This window comes from Bubalus kerabau, chromosome 19 (genome assembly GCF_029407905.1).
Source record: "Bubalus kerabau isolate K-KA32 ecotype Philippines breed swamp buffalo chromosome 19, PCC_UOA_SB_1v2, whole genome shotgun sequence".
Lineage (NCBI taxonomy): Eukaryota > Metazoa > Chordata > Mammalia > Artiodactyla > Bovidae > Bubalus > Bubalus kerabau.
Genome location: NC_073642.1, coordinates 20,605,021 through 20,623,448, shown reverse-complemented (window position 1 = coordinate 20,623,448; position 18,428 = coordinate 20,605,021). Strand labels below are relative to the sequence as shown.

Here is an 18,428-nt window from a genome sequence, read left to right as displayed (position 1 = left end):
GGAAGCCCCTCCCACTGACTCCCCATCCACACCTGGATCAAAGTCTTGGGGTGTGGCCCAGACTGTGACACAAGATGGGGGGGGGGGTCCCACCTCAATGCCAACATCCTGGCCCCCTAACTCCTAAAGGGGCCTCTCCAGAAAGGTGTGTCCTTGTGTGTATGCTCAGTGCACATGTGTGTGCATGGTGTGGGCCCATGTGCTCCCCTGTGTTGAGACCAGCAGCCCTTTGCAGTAACTGGTGGCTGCAAAGACCCCACAAGTCTCCTGTCCTCAACCACAAAGCCTCAGACCCAGCACCCTAGTGTCACCAGGGCCAGAGGTGCCAGGAAAGTGGAGTTGTGAGGGAGACGCAGGGTAAGGCCCCCCACTGCTGCCACTCTCTCCTGGACTGGGATGAAGCATGTGATCTTCACCCAGGGGCAGGTGGGGTGGAGCAGGGGGCATTCCCAGGAGGTAGTCTCCATGGCAGGCAAATCTTAAGAAGCACTGAAATAAAATTAACATTTTAAGGCAAGACAAGAGAAATTTAAACATAAACTTTTGGTTAAATACTGCAGAGATCACATGAAATAAGCACTGAAAAGTGTCCACTGGATGTGACCATTTGAAAGTCATTGACAGCCTTGCTTAGAGCTTTTTTATGAAGTTCTCAGGACAGAAACCAGTGCATTGGAGACAGAGAAAGAGAAGGAAAGACGATAAATATAGGTTTCTCCTGGGGCAGCTAGTGTCTGTAAGGGGAAAGAGAGGGTCACAGTTGGAGAGGAGCCAAGGGTCAAGGGAACCTAGATGATAAGTTTGCAAAAGGTCATTTACTATTGCTTGACTTCAACCCAAAGGAACATCCAAATACTGACACAATGTCCAAAGGGGAAAATACTTTTTAATGCCCGGAGCATGATAAAATGTGAATCACGGTGACAGTGTATGAAATCATTTAGGTAAATAGGAGATACGTTAACTTGTTATCAAACAGTCTGAATGGTCCAACTGTTTTGGAGTCAGAACAGGAAATAAAGAGAAAGAGGGTAAAGGTTATTAATGTGAAGAAACTTGTGATTATCACTTCAGAGTTACTTACTTCATGAACTCAATTCTTCTGTGCAGTATATTGGACAGTAGATGCATGCGGCTATTTAATTTTTTTAATCATATCCTTTTGTTTTATTTATTTATTTATTTTAACCAAGCCATGCAGCATGTGGGATCTTAGTTCCCCAAACGGGAACTGAACCTGTGCCCCCTGCAGTGGAAGTGCAGAGTCTTAACCACCAAGGAAGTCCCCTAATTTTTAACTAAATAAAATTAAATAGATTGAAACACGCAAGTCCTCAGTCCTACCAGCCACATTTCAAGCACCATATACCTACATGTTGTTAGAGGCTACTGTATTGAACAAGACAGGTATAGAATATTTCTATCATTGCAGAAAGTTCTACTGGGGACTTCCCTGGTGGTCGTGGTTAAGGATCTACCTTGCAATTCAGGGAATGTGGGTTCAATCCCTGGTTGGGGAAGTAAGATTCCACATGTCTCAAAGCAACTAAGCCTGCATGCCATAACTAGCAAGCCCATGTGCATCAGCTAGAGACTCCATGCACCACAGCCAAAGATCCCACGTGATGCAACGAAGACCTGATGAGGCCAAATAAATGAATAAATATTTTATAAAGCTCTGCTGACTGCCCTGGCTTCATATATTCCAAGGCCATATAGTTAGGTGCATATATGTTTGGGCTTGTTATGTCTTCTTGTTCACTTTCTCAATACAAAAACTATCTCCTTGTCCCTTGTGATGTTTATTACCCCAAATTCTGTTTCTCAGAATTTAAATTTGCAATCTGGGCTTTAGTTAATGAATTTACATTTACCTAAAATATCTTTTTCCACATTGTTTCCTTGCCACACTTGAACTTTACACAATCTACATGGATATTTCAGTGTTTTTGCTAATCGAGGTGATAAGGGAATAACAGAAAATAAGGTTTTGATACAAAATTGGCCTACTGACTTTCCTGAAACAGTCCACTAAAAATTCATACAGGTTGATTCAGGTCAATTTCATTTTTATCTAGCAATTTCTTTTCTGCTCTTGTTAATTTCTTATTGAATTTCCCCTTGGGAAATAGTCTAAAAATACCTATTTCCTTAAAAACAATCAGTCCCTCTGGTAGGCTGGGAAAATATTTCTTGGAGAGATAACCTTGTCAACTCCCATATCCTGTGAATGTTATTTATTTGAAAAAAAAAAAAAGAAAAAGATCTTTGCAGATGTGACTAAATTAAAGTGAGCAGAGAAGGGAGGAGGAGGCCAATATTGGGGTGGGTGGTGGGGCAGAAGGAAATGGGGTCAGGTTCTACATAAGGGGAAAGTATTGAAGAAACTGGGGCCTTGTAACCTGGACGGTGAAGAACTCAGGGTTGAGATGGAGACATGAGGATGAGGTGAAGATGGGTGACAGGTCACCATGTGGAAGTGACACTGGATTTATCCTGGCTGGAAACTTCAGGGGGAAAGCCTTGTGTGTATAAACCAGGGACTCAACTCTCCGAGCAGTGCTTTCCAGACTATGACTCCTCTGTCCTTGGGCACATCTAGGACGGGGTCCGTGGCCCAGGTGAAAGGAGTCAGGTGGCAGGTGGGAGGTGGGCTAGGGTTCAGGGCTCAACCTGGTGTCCTGTGGTCCAGACACAGCCCCAAACATGTTCCCACAGGCCAGTGTTTCTTCACAGACACCATCAGCTGGGCTGAGAGCTACCTGCCCAGTGCAGCCTGCATTCTCAGTCCTGACAAGCATCAGTCTGGGGTCACTCACTTGTTCCTGGGTCAACCGCTTAGGCATTGGGGGTGGTGAGCCTTGGAGCAGAGGTCCTGACCACACTCATCATCCTCCCCATTTCTAGGTTCACACGCAGCCCCCTCGGGGCAGGAGGGGACGCACAAATGTCTTCCCACAGGCTCAGGTGAGAGCACATCCCAGCCAGGACTGCCATGCCAGATGCACTCCCCAACCACCCCACACACACTGGAGACTCCCCACAAGCTGTTCCTCCTTCCTCTCCTCCCGCTGCCATCCTGCTGGGTCTATCCTGGTCTCCAGGGACTGGTTCCTACCACCCAGGACAGCGGAGTCACTCGTGGAGCCTCCTGCCCTGCAGCAGACTGTCCCCAGGATGTCAAGGGCTTGAGAAGGGCACAAGAGCATGTGTTCTGTGAACCGAGATGAAGGACAATGTGGGGACACGCACCCTCCCCCTGGCCCAGGACAGGATGGCAGAAGCAACGGAGCAGAGAGAAGGTGGGGGGTGGATGGTGAGAAGAGGGGCTGGGGAACTAACCTGGAGAAGCAGAGTGGGGCAGCTAAAGGGCTTGGGAAGAAGAGACTGAAAGGCGAAGGGTGTTGAGAAGCACAGCTCTCCCTTCTCCCTGTTGCCTGGAGTGGACCCTGACCTGCTCTTTTCAGAACTGAGGGCAAAGAGCAGGAGGCAGTGACCTCCATGCGGATGCCTGAACAGGCTAGAGCAGAGATCAGCATGAGCCCAGTTGTTTCCATGGTGGCTACGGAGTCGGGACTATTGTCCCCATTTCACAGAGGAGACGACTGAGGCAGGAGTTGCCCAGATATGAGTAGAGCCATAGGTGACAGCAGGGCTCCTGGGTTGTCCCAGGTCTGCTCTCTGAGGAGTTGCTCCCAGGGGTCTGCTGGGGAGGACAGAGCAGGGGCTCAGGAGCCAGGCTGGGGTCACTGGAGGACTGTGAAAGATGACACGTGTGAAGCACGGAGCCCAGAACCAGTCACAAAGCAGCGCCTCAACAAACATCACCTCCCATGCCTCCTTCTATCACAACCTCAGTGAGAAAACCCAGCATTTGCAGCATCGACCCCAGGTGTAGGGGGGCCCAGCTAGGTCAGGGGTCCAGAGGAGCAGCAGGGGTGGCTCTGCCTTTATTAGGATCAGGGGTGATGGTGCTGTTTATGGGTCCCCACCACCCCCAGCCTGGTGCTGGGCTCCCTGCCTATGGGGGACCTCAGCCTCCTCCTCAGCCCTTTGATGGACAGGACCCTGAGCTCACAGAGGTAGACACGGAGTCAGGCGGGCTGACTGGGGTCTCTCTAGAGCACCAGCCTGTGCTTCCCACGTGTCAGCGCTTCCCCCACTGAGAGCTGGGTGCAGGAGGCACAGACTTCATGTTTGAGAAGTGCTGCCTACATCAGGCTACTGTGCTGTGCAGCCACAGATGAGCCACTGGCCTAAGGGCTGAGCACCTCCAAGGGGACTCCTTTCACTGGTCCAGCCTCATCCCTACCATCTCCTTGGGCTGCCTGTTCATGCAGAGAGAGGACACAGCCCTGCAGGACATGTCCTAAATAGCCCACTGAAGGGATGAAGGGCTCCAGGTGAGGTTAAGAACCCAAGGGATTGAAATCCAAGTTCAAACTTTGGAGAAGGAAATGGGAACTCACTTCAGTATTCTTGCCTGGAGAATTCCATAGACACAGGAGCCTGGCAGACTACAGTCTATGGGGTCGCAATGAGTCAGACACGACCGAGCGACTAACAGTTTCATTTTCACTTTCATGACACCAAACTACTGTGCTTTTCACTCAGGGGGTTGGGCGGGGGGAGGGGGTGCTGCTTTACAACAGCAATGCCTGCTATTTGTACCACTGAACCAGGTGACATAGGTGATACCACCTGGGAACCAGGTCTGGGAGAGTGGGGATGTGTAGCCTGACCTCTCAGGGTTCTCTCCTGTTCTGGCTCTAGGGTTTAGGGTCATGAACTCTGCTGTTGTTATTATTATTATTTTAATGAACTTTGGAAGCTGTTGGGTTGGGTGGGGCTGCCTGTCTGGCTGTGAGTGGCCACCAAGGGAAAGCCCTTGGTGATAGGTTGCTGCTGAACCACGAAAAGACGCTGGGATTCTTGGCCTCCAGAGGAGAAGAATTCAATCCGGGGCCAGAGATGAGGCTTAATAGCTCAGAGCTTTTGTGTAATAAAGTTTTATTAAAGTATAAAAGAGAAAGCTTCTGACATACGTAACAGAAGCAGGCAGAAAGAGTACCCCCCTGCTAATTTTTAGCTGGATGTTATATAATCACTATGCTAAGTCATTTCAGTCATGTCCGACTCTGTGCAACCCCATAGACGGCAGTCCACCAGGCTCCCCTGTCCCTGGGATTCTCCAGGCAAGAACACTGGAGTGGGTTGCCATTTCCTTCTCCAATGCATGAAAGTCTCTCAGTCGTGTCCGACTCTTAGTGACTCCATGGACTGCAGCCGACTAGGCTCCTCCATCCATGGGATTTTCCAGGCAAGAGTACTGGACTGGGGTGCCATTGAGCAGTCTGTTAATGAAAGAATGGAATGTCTTAAAACTCAGAGAATGGCACCAGGCCCCTCATCCATAAGATGTATTTGGGGATGTATTTGCTGCGGCCTGGCCTGGAGGGTGACCCCAGGCTCCCTGACTCCTAGCCCCTAGTTCCTTCCAGGGCTTCAGGCTTCCTCAAAAGGACAGGAACCAGGATTCACAAAGGAAAACTTTTCCTGAAGGAAATCTCTAACTCAACCTCTGGCTTTGGCTCTGGGGTTTGGATGTCCCCAGGGGACGGAAAAGCTAGGGAAACCTCCTTACCTCCCAGGTAGGTGCTGAGGTGAGCGAGCGTCAGGACCCAGAGGGTAGCATGTGCCGTGGCACCAGCCCCATCTCGAGCTCTACTCCTCCTGCACAGCCAGCTCTCAGTGGCGGAAGCATGGTCATGGGGGAGGCACAGGGGCTTCCATCTCCACGTCTGAGTCTCCAAGACTGGCAAGTCCAAGGGCCCCCGGAAGAGCGGGGCTGGGAGGGACCAGGGGTCTCTGGCACCCCTCCCCCCTCTAGCAGACGAGGAAACTGACTCAGCAGCAGTGAGTGCCCTCCTCGGGGGGATGGGGCAGGTTTAAGCAGAATGAGGGTGGACGGGGCAGAATCCCAGCCTGGAGGATGCTGCTACCACACCTGTCACAAGCAGCGTGGGGCTGTGGACAGACAGCTGGCCTGGGGACAGGACACCTGGTCCTGACTCTGACTCTGCCACACACAGGATGACTCTGGACACATCCTGCCCCTCCCTGGGGTCCAGCTGCTCCTCCTCTACGACGAGAGGGTTGGACTAAGCAGAGGACCTTTACACTCTCTTTTGAGCTCCACAGTGAGGGGACTGGACCAGCCTTGGAGCTGTGACAAATGACGCTAAACCCCCCAGCAGGGGGTATGGAGCAGCCGCCCTCAAGAACCATGAGGCTTTGACAATGAGCCCCTCAGGTGAGCCCACCCTGGGCAGTTCTTTCACTAAAGCAGAGAGGCACCTTCATCTTCCCGGGAAGTGAGTTCCCAGGGTTGTTTTCAATTTGATTTAGGAAAATAGAAGAATGTGAAAATCCTGTACTTAGACTTACAGGGGTAAATGTGCACTTGCTTTTCTCAATGAAAAAAAATTAATCACTAGTCAATCTAAGAAAGAAACCAAAAACTTTATTCAAGCCAACCTGACAACTATAACCCAGGTCCTAGTTTTTCAGTAAACTAAGAACTGTTCTGAAGACATAAGGCAGGAGATTAGTATGTATGTGATTTGGGGGAAGAGGAACATGCAAAGAAGCACATGGCTTGGAAGAGGCTTACTGCTGTTCCCAAGCAAAACTACTTTAGCTAAAGGCTTTCATGCTTTTCTAAGTATGAGAAGATGCAAGGACAGAGTTCATAAAAATTTCTCCTAAAAAGCTATCACTATCTGAGCGCAGGTTCTCCCGGTTTTCCCAGAGCACAAAATGCCTCATCCTGAGTTTCCCCCCTGAATTCCTTCCAGGATCAACTATAGGTCAGTGACCAGAGTGGCTAATGACTTGATTCTTGTACGGCCGGGTGGTGGGCGACATTCTTTACTGCACAATTCCTTTCCTTTTGATCTTAATTTCAAACAAAGTTTGGGAGGCTTTTTTGGCCAATTTGTCCCAGGGTTCTAGGAATGCTCTTTCCAAAATCAATCCAGGATTTTGTTGTTAGGCCACTGAATGCGCTGTTACTCACCCACTCCTGGTAACAGTAGCCAAATCCTCTGGACCACCTGCCTTACTAGTCTGTCAGCTCCAGGAAAGGGCTCCCTCTTGTTGCCTCTTTCCTTTCTGTATCCAGAGTCATACTATTAGAATTATGGATCTTATAGAACTTTACATCAGATCAGTCGTTTCAAGTCACCTGGTTATGATGATTGTTTATTATAGGCTCAATCACTCATTTGTTAATGCAAGAAACAAGAGTCTTGTAAAACAGGCAGAATAAGTAACACAGCTAGTGACATTAATAAGGTCCTAAATAAGTAAGTAGTAGTACCTTCTAAGGAGTTACATGCATGCACCAGAGAAACTCAACTTTATGTTTGAGTAGGTATTTCTGCCCTTGATAAGGGCTGGTTAACACATAATACAGATGCACAAAGCATACTAGAATGGAGGGAAGAGGCCAAAAAAGACAGAGAAAATTTTTATTTTTAAATTTTTCTTATCTTGCTTTAAAATACACTTTTTATTTCAGTCCTTCTTAGGATTTCGCCATGATCTGGACGGCCTCCTGGGAGCCCTCCCCCTCCACCCCACCTGCCTCTGGGTGAAGATCACACACTTCATCCCAGTACAGGAGTGAGGGGCAGCAGAGGGGGTCTTTCCCCTCCCCTCCCCAACAGCTCTGCTTGCCTGGCTGCTCTGGCCCTGGTGACTCTAGGAGGCTTTGTGGTTGAGGACAGGAGATTGAGGGGCCTTCACAGCCACCAGTTACTGTAAAGGGCTGTGGTCTCAATGCAGGGAAGCACATGGTCACACACACATGTATACACACATACCTGCACTGAGCATACACACAGGCACACACCTTTCTGGAGAGGCATCCAAGTGCTGTCATGGCCCCTTTAAGAGTTAGAGGAAAAGATGCTGGCACTGGGGTGGAGCCCAAGCTCTTGTGTCACAGGCTGGGCCACACCCCCAGGCTTTGGTCCAGTTGTGGATGGGAGTCAGTGGGAGGGGCTCCCAGAAACCTAGCTTTGGTGAGGGTGGGAATTGGCTAGAACCTTCGGAGCTCTAGACAAATTGGGTGCAATTAGACTATGTGGATTTGGTTCTGGAGTTTTTTGTCTTTGTCTTTTTCTTTCGCTTTTATGAGGTTGAAAAGCTACATTATGAATGTGGAAGAAGGGACAACGCTATTCTCAATGACTGACAGCAGAGGCTGATGGGAACCAAAAGCTCTGGGAATAAAAAAAAAATTGTATGCATTTTATAGATCACATTATGCTGGAGTCCCAGAGAATCAGGAAGCAGCAGCAGAAAGCAACCAGCACACAGAAACACACATGTGGACTTCCCTGGTGGCACAGTGGATAGAGTACACCTGCCACGCAGGGCACATCCCTGGTCTGGGAATATCCCACATGCAGCAGAGTGACTAAACCCGTGGGCCACAACTACTGAAACCTGTGTGCCCTAGGGTCAGTGCTCCGCAACTAGAGAGAGCCCACTCACAACAGCGAAGTCTCAGCACAGCGAAAACTCAATCAATAATTTTTTAAAAATTCTTTATGAAAAAAAAAAGAACTGTGTGTCACTGCACACTCAAGCAATGCAGTTCTTTTGACGATGGGAACAGCAACTCCCTCCCCTCTCCAAACAACCTGCCCAAGAAAATTTGAAAAGAAGCTTCCCCTTTAAGAACAGAGTCACCCAGTAATTTTTGCCCTCCCAATCAGAAAAAAGACGAGAACAGAAAAAAAAAAAAAAAAGCAGGCTAACATCACTTTAAGGCTGGTGGGCCCATGCTCTTCTCCCTGCAGAGGCAGGACTGCAGTTTTGATCACTGAGGCAGGAGGGCCACATTGCTGCCCCTCACCAACACAACCCTAGGGTTCTTCACCAGCTCCTTTTGTGATTCCCCAGAGCATAGCTGGGATGGAAGGTATTGACCCCTGGCTTCCTCTAAGATGCCCTCTAGGGAGTGGGTGTTTAGTGAGCCTGCAAAAATTCTGGAGACACTCTCAGGTGGGGCTGAGCACCAGGAGGGGCCCAGGGGCCCAGGGTCTGTGCTTTAAGTCTGCCATCTGGGAATTACTGATCTCCAGAGACTTTTTTTTTTTTTTTTAATTTAAAGGGGAGGCACATTGCACACCAGCCTCCAACGCTCCACTGGGAGAGAGTGTCCAGTGACTTACCACCTGCCTTCACTCTCCAAAAAAACACACAGACAATTACCAACTAAGGCACCCCCAGGTGGACAGACATCCTTTGGCAATGAGGCCCCTCTGGAGGCCCAGGGTGTGACCGCTACACAGAGGGCTGTGTGCTGTGGAGTCAGCACCTCAGGAGGTGGGAGGGGCGGTGGGCAGAGGAGGAAGGAGTCTCAGGTCCTGATGGATCAGAAGAAGGAAGATGGGAAGAGGTGGTCAGGACACAGAAGGTGAGAAAACAAAGAGAGTCAGAATGGGGGTAAAGGCAGAAAATGTAGAAAAGATGAGCAAAGCAAGAGAAAGAGGCAAAAGAGAATGGGGGCTATCACATAAGACAGGAAGGAGACAGAGCAGAAGGAGGGAAGGAAACAGAAAAGAGAGTGAGATGAATGGGGAAGGATGTGAGAAGGGAGAGAGAGCCAGGAAGAGGGCATCAGAGGATGTCAGAGCTCAGTAGAGATCTCCTGTGAGCAGAGAGGATCAGGAGTCTGTGGGTTGACCCCCAGTCCCTACAGAAACCTGGTGGGCCCAGTACCCCAGGTCGGCCATGTACGTCAGCAGGTTGGCGGCTGTCAGGACGGCCACAGCCAGGCGCTGCTCCCAGGCGCACATGCCGTTGGTAGTTCTATCAATGCAGTTCACATCGCTGGACTGCTGGGGCTGCCCGCCATACTTCTCATCAAACTGGTAGAGCGGCCAGAGGACCAGAGCAGTGAAGTGGAGGAGGATAGACAGCAAGTTCAGTCCCAGATGAAAAACGGGGAAGGAGATGGGCAGCCTGTTCTCCCATTCTTCCCGGTCCATCAGCATGGCCACAACTGCCAGGATGAAGCAGATGGAATACACGGCCACGCACCACTCCAGGGCTGGCTGGTCTATGTACAGGGAGGTGTTGCTGATGAAGACAAAGATAACACAGGCCACAAAGGTCTCCAGCACCTTCAGCAGGCCTGGCCTGGTGTGCACGTAGCAGGGGATCTCCTTGCGCTTGCAGCATTCCCATACGCAGACCACGTCCATGACATAAACCACACATGCGATGCAGGAGAACACAGTGGCAGCGATGGCCCGGTTTTGGCTGGCATCCTAAGGCAAGAACTTGATGTAGGTGATGGGGTAGAAGATGGAGGCCAAGAGGCAGATGAGGGCAGCGTAGCAGGCATAGGTGATGGAGAAGTTGTACCAGCAGAAAGGAAAGTCGGTCGGAAACCTATATAATTCCAGTATGACGATGGTGAGCGTACCAATGATTCAGAAGCACCAGCTGAACATGATCCGGTTACTTATGTCCCCCCACCGAATCCCCATGTCAAGCGCTAGGAAGAAGGCCGAGATGATGCAGACCAGCTGTGGCATGCGGAGGCAGCTGAACACAATGTACAAGCCACACTTTTCTGGGGATGTCCTACCGGTGGACATGATATTGTGATGGTCAGGCAAGTCCTATTGCCAACATGGCAGTGGTCTTCACTGAGGACCCAGCAGCCAACGTACACTCTGGAGGCGGATTAAATCAGATGCCTGGAAAAGTCTCGGGGGCCTGTGACTGCTGAGGCTCAGGATCTGTGGAGTTAGAACCAATAATTCAATCACTTGGGCAACAGCTCCAGAATTATATTCCCCACCCATCACCCTTGACCTTGTAACAAGACTGCTGCTGCTGCTGCTAAGTTGCTTCAGTCGTGTCTGACTCTGTCAAGACTATCCCATTCCAAACCTCACAGCCCAGTTGGTTTTGCCTCAAGCGATAAAGACTTCTTTTCTCTTTGGCTGTGTGCCATTATTTTCGGAGATACAGTGGAATGTGGCCCTTATCTGTAATCCCAACATTTTAAGACTCCAAAAAGAAAAGAAGAACTTTTATAAATTCCTTTGGCTAGAGAATCTACTTGAACAGACATGAGAAAATTTATCAGTTCAGTTCAATTCAGTCACTCAGTTGTGTCCGACTCTTTGCCACCCCATGGACTGCAGCAAACCAGGCCTCCCTGTCCATCACCAACTCCTGGAGCTTGCTTAAACTTATGGCCATCAAGTCTGTGATGCCATCCAACCATCTCATCCTCTATCATCCCCTTCTCCTCCCACCTTCAATCCTTCCCAGCATCAGGGTCTTTTCAAATGAGTCACTTCTCATCAGGTGGCCAAAGTACTGGAGTTTCAGCTTCAACATCAGTCCTTCCAATGAATATTCAGGACTGACTTCCTTTAAGACTGACTGGTTTGATCTCCTTGCAGTCCAAAGGACTCTCAAGAGTCTTCTCCAACACCACAGTTGAAAAGTATCAATTCTTTGGTGCTCAGCTTTGTTTATAGTCCAACTCTCACATCCATACATGACTACTGGAAAAACCATAGCTTTGACCATATGGACCTTTGTCAGCAAAGTAATGACTCTGCTTTTTAATGCTCTGTCTAGGTTTGTCATAGCTTTTCTTCCAAGGAGCAAGCGGCTTTTAATTTCATGGGTCCAGTCAACATCTGCAGTGATTTTGGAGCCCAAGAAAATAAAGTCTGTCACTGTTGCCTTTGTTTCCCCATCTATTCTCCATGAAGTGAGGAGACCAGATACCATGATCATAGTTTTCTGAATGTTGAGTTTTAAGCCAATTTTTTCACTCCTCTTTTACATTCATCAAGAGGCACTTCAGTTCCTCTTCACTTTCTGCCATAAGGATGGTGTCATCTGCATATCTGAGTTTATTGATATTTCTCCCGGCAATCTTGATTCCAGCTTGTGCTTCATCCAGCCCAGCATTTCACATGATGTGCTCAGCATATAAGTTAAATAATATACAGCCTTGATGTACTCCTTTCTCAATTTGGAACCAGTTCATTGTTCCATGTCCGGTTCTAACTGTTCCTTCTTGACCTGCATACAGATTTCTCAGGAGGCAGGTCAGGTGGTCTGGTAGTCCCATCTCTTTCAGAATTTTCCAGTTTTTTGTGATCCACACAGTCAAAGGCTTTGGCATTGTCAATAAAGCTGATGTTTTTCTGGAACTCTATTGCTTTTTTGATGATCCAACGGATGTCGGCAATTTGAAACCACCAGAGTGGTTACTCTGCCTGTTCTAAATCTAGCTTGAACATCTGGAAGTTCTCAGTTTACATACTATTGAAGCCTGGCTTGGAGAATTTTGAGCATTACTTTGCTAGCGTGTGAGATGTGTGCAATTGTATGGTAGTTTAAACATCCTTCGGCATTTCCTTTCTTTGGGATTGGAATGAAAACTGACCTTTTCCAGTCCTGTGGCCACAGTTTTTCAAATTTGCTGGCATATTGAGTGCAGTACTTTAACAGCATCACCTTTTAGGACTTGAAATAGCTCAGTTGGAATTCTATCACCTCCACTTGCTTTGTTTGTAGTGATGCTTCCTAAGGCCCACTTGACTATGGACTCCAGGATGTCTGGCTCTAGGTGAGTGATCACACCATCATGGTTATCTGGGTCATTAAGTTCTTTTATTGTATAGTTCTGTGTATTCTTGCCACCTCTTCTTAATACCTTGTTTTTGTTAGGTCCATACCGTTTCTGTCTTATTGTGCCCATCTTTGCATGAAAAGTTCCCTTGGTATCTCTAATATTCTTGAAGAGATCTCTAGTCTTTCCCATTCTATTGTTTTCCTCTATTTCTGCACTGATCACTGAGGAAGGCTTTCTTATCTCTCCTTGCTATTCTTTGGAATTCTGCATTCAGATGGGTATAGCTTTCATTTTCTCCTTTGCCTTTAGCTTCTCTTCTTTTCTCAGCTATTTGTAAGGCCTCTTCAGACAATCATTTTGTCTTTTTGCATTTCTTTTTCTTGGGGATGGTCTTGATCACTACCTCCTGTACAATGTCATGAACTTCCGTCCATAGTTCATCAGGCACTCTATCAGACCCAACCCCTTGAATCTATTTGTCACTTCCACTGTATCATCGTAAAGGATTTGATTTAGGTCATACCTGAATGGTCTAGTGGTTTTCCCTACTTTCTTCAATTTAAGTCTGAATTTGGCAATAAGGAAATTCATAATCTGAACCACAATTAGCTCCCAGTCTTATTTTTGCTGACTGTGTATAGGCCTTCTCCATCTTTGGCTGCAAAGAATATAATCCATTTGATTTCTGTATTGACTGCCTGGTGTTGTCCATGTGTAGAATCATCTCTTGTGTTGTTGGAAGAGTAGAGTGTTTGCTATGACCAGTATGTTCTCTTGGCAAGTCTGTTAGCCTTTGCCCTGCTTTATTTTATACTCCAAGGCCAAACTTGCCTGTTACTCCAGGTATCTCTTGACTTCTTACTTTTGTATTCCAGTCCCCTATGATGAAAATGACATCTTTTTTTTTGGTGTTAGCTCTAGAAGGTCTTGTAGGTCATCATAGAACCGTTCAACTTCAGCTTCTTTGGCATTAGTGGTTGGGGCATAGACTTGGATCCCAGTGATATTGAATGGTTTGCCTTGTAAACGAACAGAGATCACTCTGTCATTTTTGAGATTGCACCCAAGTATGGCATTTTGGACTCTTTTGTTGACTATGATGGCTACTTCATTTCTTCTAAGGGATTCTTGCCCACAGTAGTACGTATAATGGTAATCTGAATTAAATTTGCCCATTCCAGGAGTCGATAACAAGATGGTGGAGTCGAAGGTTGTGCACTCATTTTCTCCCTTGAGAACTCCAGAATTGGCAACTCATTGCTGAACAACCATCGACAGAAGAATGTTGGATCCAACCAAAAAAGATACCCCACATCCAAGGGCAAAGGAGAAGCCCCAACAAGATGGTAGGAGAAAATTTAGAGTCTTTATTTATTTCACTTAGTGTGAATATTCAAAGGTTCAGTGCAAAAATAGTAATATGTTTGTTTATAAGGTGCTTTCAGACCCTTAGAAAAAAAGGGTTTGAAAAAAGGGATTGTGGATTGTACTGTGGATGGCTTCTATATTGTTTTCCATTCATATTTTTGTGTGGTTTACTTCTTCTCATGTATGCATGCATGCTAAGTTGCTTCAGCTGTGTCTGAGTATTCACAACCCTATGGACTGTAGCCCACCAGGATCCTCTGTCCATGGGATTCTCTAGGCAAGAATACTGGGGTAATAAATAAATTAAAAATAATAATAATACTGGAGTGTGTTGCCCTCTCCAGGGGATCTTCCTGACCAAGGATTGAACCCATGTCTTACGTTTCCTGCATTGGCAGATGGGTTCTTTATCACTAGTACCACCTGGGAAGTCCCTTCTCATGTATAATTGATATAAAGTAGGAGTATGATCATCTCCCATGTCCTGGTTTCCCCTCTTAGGCATGGCCAGTCTTCCTCCTGCTCACACGAGCATCCACCCTTCCATCCATGTCCTCAACCTCATGTACAGCCTTCAGCACATTTCATGGGCTCTGAAATCATATGTAGAAACATGTGTACATACACACAAATATGGTTTTAGGCAGTATCTATATCTTTTTTTCCATTTTATAGACATGAGACAATATCATGCACACAGCATCTTGCTTTTCCACCACACCCGACAGGTGCAGCTGGTCCTTTCCATCCCCTTTACTTATTTCCTTCCCTCCTCGTTCCTGGGGGTGTTTGGACTGACCACCTTTCTTTAGATCAGTGGACCCTTCCCCGTGAGTCTCAGACACTGGGGGACACAGGAGATAACAAGAGGTCCTGGGATCCATGTGACCACCATGCTCTAGGGCAGGAGGTCAGCAAGCTTTTCTGAAAACTTTAAAAAAAAATATGACAAAGAATATACTTTTTATTTTTGGAAATTCATCTTGATTTCCTAGGGTTACTGCAGTGAATTATCACAAGCCTGGTGGCTTAAAACAACAGAGATGTGTTCTCTCACAGTTCCAGAGGTCAGCGCTTTGAAACAAGGTGTCAGCAGGACTGTGGTCTCTCATGCCCCAGGGGAGGTCCGTCTTTGTCTCTTTTAGCTTCTGGAGACCCCTTAGCCGTGTTATCCAACTCAGGCTTGTTTGCTCATTCCTCAAGAGGCCAAACACAGAGATGAATGTTGGGCTTTGCCTGGGACAAAGTGCTGTACCTCTGCTGTGAACACAGTCATCACCCACATCTGTGCATCAGCCCATGCTGGGCAGTGGGTAGAAAAATATAATAAACGTTTCCACCATTTTTTGTGGATAATTTCTGTAAAGAGGATTGGCAATTGTCCAGTTTAGTAGGTCTGAGGTTGAAAACAGTGTAAGTCCAATAATAGCCACCAGGCTGTCCTCCTGCAGAGAACTGTCTTAGTGGAAATCCAACCCTACCCACCCTCAAGGACACACTGACGCCAAGCTGAGTGACCTGACGGTCTTAAAGGGGGAGACTACTTCAGACCCCCTTTCTTCCTCATGCTGTGGTGACGCTAAGGCTGTGCCCCACACCCACACTAGGACCCCTCCTTCTTCCAGAGACTCGGGGAGCTGGGCACAGACCTCGGGGCAACCTCTACCTGGGCCATCGGGATAGGAACCCCAGAGGTCGGGGTGGAGTCAGTTCCCTAAGAAGCTGGCCCCTCTTCTCCCTCCTTTGCCTGCAAAGACTCCTCTGTAAAGAGTGCGGGTTTTTCACACTTTACTTTCCCTTTTGTACAATTAATTTAGTGCTCTTGTTGGAAAAATCCTTATTATGAAAGGCTCAATATGGAATATCCTCCCACTTAACCAGATCTCTGACAAATCAGTTCTAACTGCAAAATAGGGGAGTAATTTAGAGACCCACCTGGGACTACTGCTTTTCAGAATCAGAAACATATGTGAGCCAGGCTGTATTATAATTTAAAAACCTCTTTTTTCTTGGTTATAGGGTTATAGCTCTGGTTTCGCCAATCTGTCAAGATGCATCCCAGTGAACTTCTAGGAGGGATGGATAAAGACACCCCTCCCCCACCCCCCATTGCACTTCACATCACTTGGTCCTCTAGAGCAGATTACAAACAAACAAACTAATTCTCTGGGAGAGACTAGTACAGAGTGGCAAGTGAATCATTTCCCACTCCTGCGGTGTCCAAAGTGAAGGTGTTAGTTGTTTAGTCATGTCCGACTCTTTTGTGACGCCATGGTCTGTAGCCTGCCAGGCTTCCCTGTTCATGGGATTCTCCAGTAAGAATACTGGAGTGGGTTGCCATTCCTTTCTCCAGGGGATCTTCCCAATCCAGGGATCAAACTCTCATTTCCTGCATTGCTGGCAGATTCTTTATGTCTGAGTTCTAAAGGGCAAAGATTATGTCCAAATGGGTGGGAATGGGGGCTTCCGGGGTGTACGACCCTCTACTCACTCAGTCAAGAGCTCAGCTGCTCCTTCAGAAGCCAGTTTCCTTCTCTCAACAGAAACTGAAAACAGGCTGTCCACAATGAGTGGGGAGGGATAGGAAAATTCCAGAAACTAATGAGTTTAGCAGCTGTAAAACTTATCTGTAGATCCTCTCCACCTTCCCAGCAGCAGCCCGCTCATCAACTCAAGTGTAGCTAGAGGGGCAGAGGCTAGGGGACCTGACTCCTGCCTGGTTGCACAAAGGCTCTGACTGTCACCAGGCTCTGATTCGTTTGCTGAAAAGCCAATACAGAGAGGTAAGTGTTGGATGAAAGAAAAGTTACTTTATCTTAAGGAAGCCGGCAACTAGGGGAGAAGGTGGTAACCGACGCCCAAGACTGCAAGGTTCAGCTGGGATTTACACAAGAGAAACAGGAAATGGTTGCAGGATGTGTGCTGGGGGTGTGTCGTGCTTCTAGTTTTGGAGACTTTGCATTAAACATAAGGCGCCTTGGTGGACTGAGAACCTGAGTTTGTGGTCATTACATTGTCCAAATCAGCACATCTGCTCTAGGGGTGAGTGGCCATATATTCCTGGAAAAACAAAAACAAAGAAACAGAACAAAACAGGCAAAGTGAAACTGAACCAGTCCATCAAAACCCAGAGCTGTGTAGTTCAAGATTTTATTGTAAAATAAGCAAGGTTACACCTCCAGTGCTGGTGACCTGCCTGACCGTCACCATCACCACGAGAACCTCCTCAGGCCTGGGCTCCAGGACTGCGGGCTTCTTCCTCCACCTGGGGCAGCTGCTCTCCGCCTGCGTGCCCTCCTTGCTGGTGGCCAGCATGGACACTTGGAGTGAGTGCACAGTTAACTGGTCTGTGATCCTGTGGTGCTTCTGCTTCGGTGGGACCCTCCACTGTCTTCATAGTGGAATTGTGTGGGCTCCAATCCCACTTCCCCTTGTCCTGCTATGATGTTCTCTACCACTATGCCTTCTATTTTGCCCTTTGCTGCCTCGTTATTTTCACCATAAACTATGTTCAGTTCTTGCTCCAGGGTCCCACCTGGAACCAGGCCATCACTGCCACTGCCTTCTCCTTCATCAGTTCTGTGCTTTATGCCACCAAAGTGGCCTGGACCTGTGCCCTGACTGGTGATACATCCTGCTTGGTGCCTGCTGGTCCAGATGTGCTTGGGAGCCTGTTGATCTTCCTGGTCTGTGTCATTCTTGCTCTCACTTATAGCATCCTTGTCAACTGTGACACCTGTTTCCAGTGTACTTCTGCCATGGTAAGACAAATGGTCCTGTGCTCCATCTGCTTCTCCCTGGGGACCATGTCCACCCTGTTTCTCAAGGATGACAATGAAACACACATATTTGTGGACCATCCTTTACTATAGACGGAGACTGCACTCTCCATCCTCCTCTACACCAGCTCTCTGGTCCTCTGGCCATTCTACACCTTTGAAGAAAAGTTGGGCAGGCAGCCCCTGAGGTCCAGCCATGTGAGCTGCTGTGATTAAAAAACTCACCTGCTCTGTGCATCTGGGATGAAAGTTGGACTGTGGGCATCTTGACATCTACTAACCTGCTGATTTACTTGGCTGACCTGCTGTGCTTGGTCTTGGAGTCTTCTGTAGGGACTAAGGACGGGCCCCGGGGCTCCCAATTTCTGTTTTCACCTGCAGTTTCTTCACTGAGCTCGGGATGTTCTCTTCCTGGTTCCTTCTCTCCCTTCTCACATCCTTCCCCATTCATCTCCTTCCCTTTCCATTTCCTTCCCTCCTGCTCTGTCTTTGTTTTCTTTGTTGGCCCAAGCCCTGTTTTGCTTCTTTCTTTTTTTCCACTCTCATCTTTTCTACATTTTCTGCTTTTTGCCCCCTTTCTGGTCATCCTTGGT

The 18,428-nt window shown here is 47.8% G+C and overlaps 1 protein-coding gene across 1 annotated transcript; it reads right to left on the bottom strand.

Annotated features, from left to right (window-relative positions):
- Positions 1-9,183: 9,183 nt before the first annotated feature.
- Positions 9,184-16,660, bottom strand: LOC129634026 (myeloid-associated differentiation marker-like). Its single transcript, XM_055555990.1, has 2 exons — positions 16,548-16,660; positions 9,184-10,823 (listed from the first exon to the last, which is right to left on the bottom strand). The coding sequence occupies exon 2, from the start codon at positions 10,278-10,280 to the stop codon at positions 9,741-9,743; it is 540 nt and encodes a 179-aa protein (XP_055411965.1). The 5' UTR covers positions 10,281-10,823; positions 16,548-16,660; the 3' UTR covers positions 9,184-9,740.
- Positions 16,661-18,428: the final 1,768 nt, after the last annotated feature.